We start from the raw sequence: 4,322 nt of genomic DNA on the forward strand, positions 1-4,322 counted from the left end.
AGATCTCTAAGTTATTATTACTTTCAAAAATAGATTAATTTCAAAACAATACATATTTATCATGTTTACCATAATTGTAAATATCAAAAAAAACGTACCGTAACTTACACTCATTATTTCACTGAATTATGAATGTGAAATTGAAAAAATATTAAAGTAAATTTCTACTAAAATTTACCAATTTTCTTATGTTCATATTTTCATTGATTGACTTATTCTATTTTATAATTGATTCACAGCCTAACCTCATTTACATAATTTCTGAAACATAAACATATAAGTTTAGTTAACATATTTGATGTCAAATGTTCTATGAGCATTCTAATATGACTCAAATAATAATTGGAAAATTTTTTTTCTTTTAAAATGAACAAAAAGTTTGATAATTACTTGAGATTATTAATTAAAACTAAATGAACTATAAAATATTAGAAAATAGTATAGTGTTCCACTGATTTTTCAAATTTTATTCATAATCTATCATGATTTATTTTAATTTGAGATACATTTTTATAAAAAATTTTAAGCAACAACCAACTTATTTTATCGAAAAAATTAAACATTCAAACAGATAATTTAGTCAAATTAGTATACAGCATTTTAAATTTGTACTTAAAATAACAATACATATAGTTATGAAGCTTTTACATAACTGAAAACAGTATAGGAAAGATGTATGTTGTTTACAAAGATATATATGCTACATTATAAAGTTATATTCTAAGTCCAGACATGAAAATAATAAATATCCTATAGAATTCCATCTTACATTTGCATAAAATAATACAAAGAAAATTTCATTATACTTTAATTAATTAATTTTTTTTCTTTTCAGGATTCCAAAATTTACTTCAACATTACTTCACTTACATAACTGAACTTAACTTACTAGAACTTTACAAACAAAACTTAATAGAAAACCAAACAACCATACTAAACTATTAACAAACAAAACCTACTTGAATATCTAACAAACTATTTGTACAAATAAACCTTAACCAATATTTATTTCAACTACAAAGATTAATTTAACTTTTAGAATTGTAACATTATTATTTTAATGTATGTACCTAAAATTGAAGTAATAGTGTATTAAAGGAGAATATTTAAATAAATTAGATTTATTAATTATTAAATGAATATGATTTTTACATTTTTTTGACAAAACAATTTCATTTTATTCATTAAATTATAATTTTCTCTAAAATATTATTCATATTAAACTTGTGAATTTTTATTATATTATATTATTTCATTTTACAAAGTTGTGATGCCTGCTAAACACGTTCGGCGTACACCACAAGAACAAGAACAATATCAACAAGCTAAGCGGGTTCGTGATAGAGAAAATGCACGTCGCCGACGTCAAGCTGCTCGAGATGCAACTTACCAACGAAATGAAACAATAGAATCTGATTATTTAGGCCCTATGGATGTATTATGTTTACATTGTGAAGCTAAACATTTTAAAGATGAAAGAATTTCTAATAAAGGTTTTTCATTTCACGAATGTTGTAATTACGGCTCAGTTTCATTAGATCCTTTACCCGAATTTCCATCTCAACTTTATAAACTTTTTACTAGCCAGCATCCGAAGTCAAATTTATTTATGAAAGATATTCGCCCTTATAATAATTCACTTTCCTTCGATTCACTATCTTTCAATGCAAATTTGTTTGATTTTAGACCAAATCGTCCTGGACCATTCTGTTTTAAAATACAAAGGCAAATATACTATCAAATAAACACAGCATTATATCCATGTGATACAGAAAATCCAACTTACGGACAACTTTTTATAGTTGATCAATTACAAGCATTAGATTATAGATTAAGTAATAATTTAACATTAGACGCTGAACTTTTATTAACTTTAGACGGAATTATACGTGAAAATAACATTTTTGCCTAATCTTATGAAATGATGAGATTAGAACTACAAAGGCAACAATCATTATTATATGATAATACTACTTTTCAACCAGAATTACAATTACTATTTTCTTTAAAACCAGGTGCAGATAGAAGACGATACAATTTTCAACGGGTTAATGAAGTTGCTGCAATATTTTCTACTACAGCAGATGGTGAAATTCCAGAATCATACGTTACAATTAAAAATAAAAATACAAAAAGTTTACAATACGTTAGTACTATGGATCCTAATGTAGAACCCTGGATATATCCTTTATTTTATCCTTACGGTACTCAAGGATGGCACAAAAATTTAACACGCGTTAAATGATACTAAACGTATTTCTCGAATGGCTTATTATAGACATCGAATAGCCATACGACCAAATATGAATTTAATCCATTCATAAGAGGTGGTAGATTATTTCAACAGTGGATAGTCGATAGTTACGTGAAAGTTGAAAAAGATCATATCCAATATTGTAAAGATCATCAAAAAGAATTACGAGCTGATACTTATAAAGGTCTTAGTGATTTTATGCAAAATACAGCTGTTCAAGTTGGTGGGCAAGTTGGCAAAACTGTTGTTCTTCGTTCAACTTTTATTGGATCGCCACGTTACATGCAACAATGTTATCAAGATGCTATGGCAATCGTAAATGAAAAAGGAAAATCTGATGTTTTTGTTACAATGACACGTAACCCCAATTGGGCTGAAATTAAAGAAAATCTTTTACCTGGTCAACAAGCTTCAGATAGACCAGACATTGTAGCAAGAGTATTTCATTTAAAAAAAGATCGACTACTTGATTTAATCACTAAAAAAAATTTTTTTGGTCAAATTGCTGCTTATGTTTACGTTATAGAATTTCAAAAAAGAGGTTTGCCACATATGCATTTATTGATAACTTTAAAAAGTGGATTTAAATGGACTACTCCTGATATTGTTGATAAATATATATCAGCTAAATTTCCCAATAAATCAAATAATCAACGATTATATGATATTATACTAAAGCATATGGTACATGGACCTTGCGGTGACTGGTGTACGGAAAACGGAAAATGTTCTAAAAATTTTCCTAAGAATTTTCAAAAGGAAACTACTATGGATGAAAATGGTTACCCAAATTATCGCCGAACAGATGATGGCATTATTCACGAACGCTTTAATGGTCATCAAGTTAACAATAGATGGGTAGTGCCTCATTGTCGAGAAATATCAGAAATGTTCGATTGTCATATAAACGTAGAAGCAGTATCAAGTATTTTAGCTGTAAAATATTTATATAAATATATATACAAAGGTCATGATGCTGCTACAGTCATTATTCAAGATTCTGAACAAGTGTAGGTATTAATCATGACGAGATTAATAAGTTTATAGAAACTCGATATGTTGTACCTGTTGAATCTGTCTATCGTTTATTAAGCAAACCATTACACGATAAAAGCCATAGTATTATTAGATTACCTGTGCATTTACCTAATAATCATTCTATCATAATTTCTGACAATGTCAACGATCCCTTGACATTAGAAAATCTATTAAATAGTACAAGTAGTATGTTGCTCGATTATTTTAAATTAAATAGCGAAAATGAGATAGCAAGACAATATTTTTATGCTGAAATTCCAAAACATTTTACACATAAAAAACAAAAAAATGAAAACATATGTTTAGATAAGTGGAGTACACGAAAAAAACATTTTAATGTTATTGGACGTATGTATTCTGTCAGTCCAACGCAAATTGAATTATTTCACTTAAGATTATTACTATTACATGTTAAAGGAGCCGTAAGTTTTGAAAGTCTGAGAACTGTTGATAACGTAGCACATCCTACTTTTACAGCAGCTTGCCTAGCATTGGGTCTTATTGAAAATGACGATGAATGGAAACACGCATTGGAAGAAGGATCAAAATGGATGATGCCTCAAAGACTTCGTTATTTATTTGTACGAATTATGGTACATTGTCAACCACTTAACCCAGAAGAATTGTGGAATCAATTTAAAAATCCAATGTCTGAAGATTTTTCTCGATATTACGAAGAAAGCATAAGCCACAAAATGGCATATTTTCATATTAACACCTTCCCTGCTAAAAATGGCCCATTGATTCTGATTAAAATTGATTAAATTTCAATAATTTCCAATCAGTTTTAATATTTTTGTTGATCTTTAATTAATATGTGAATTAAAATTGAATCGTCGTTAATAAAATCTAATTGGAATCACATCAAATCATAAAATCTCGTATTAGTTTCAATCATATTGAATAACTTCCAATAGCACATGTAATGACAAATAACTTAATCACATTTTATTTAATATTTTTTAATACAATCTAATCCTTTTTTATAGAACACACTATTTAATAATATTTTATTATATAATTTCTAATA

General features: G+C 27.3%; 1 protein-coding gene across 1 annotated transcript; it reads left to right on the forward strand.

Annotated features, from left to right (window-relative positions):
* The first annotated feature begins 1,924 nt into the window (after positions 1 to 1,924).
* On the forward strand, positions 1,925 to 4,056 carry LOC131674091 (uncharacterized). The gene is made up of 3 exons (XM_058952601.1): positions 1,925 to 2,236; positions 2,279 to 3,264; positions 3,384 to 4,056. The coding sequence occupies exons 1-3, from the start codon at positions 1,925 to 1,927 to the stop codon at positions 4,054 to 4,056; spliced, it is 1,971 nt and encodes a 656-aa protein (XP_058808584.1).
* The last annotated feature ends 266 nt before the right edge of the window (positions 4,057 to 4,322 follow it).

The sequence above is a fragment of the Phymastichus coffea genome, unplaced genomic scaffold (genome assembly GCF_024137745.1).
Source record: "Phymastichus coffea isolate CEN01 unplaced genomic scaffold, Cenicafe_Pcof_1.1 PCOF00014, whole genome shotgun sequence".
Lineage (NCBI taxonomy): Eukaryota > Metazoa > Arthropoda > Insecta > Hymenoptera > Eulophidae > Phymastichus > Phymastichus coffea.

Bases quoted from the DNA above. Each gene is read 5' to 3' on its own strand.
- LOC131674091 (XM_058952601.1), top strand. From the start codon at position 1,925: ATGAGATTAGAACTACAAAGGCAACAATCATTATTATATGATAATACT. The intron at 2,237-2,278 runs GTTAAATGATAC...GGCTTATTATAG, and splicing joins GGCACAAAAATTTAACACGC to ACATCGAATAGCCATACGAC. The intron at 3,265-3,383 runs GTAGGTATTAAT...TAGTATTATTAG, and splicing joins ATTCAAGATTCTGAACAAGT to ATTACCTGTGCATTTACCTA.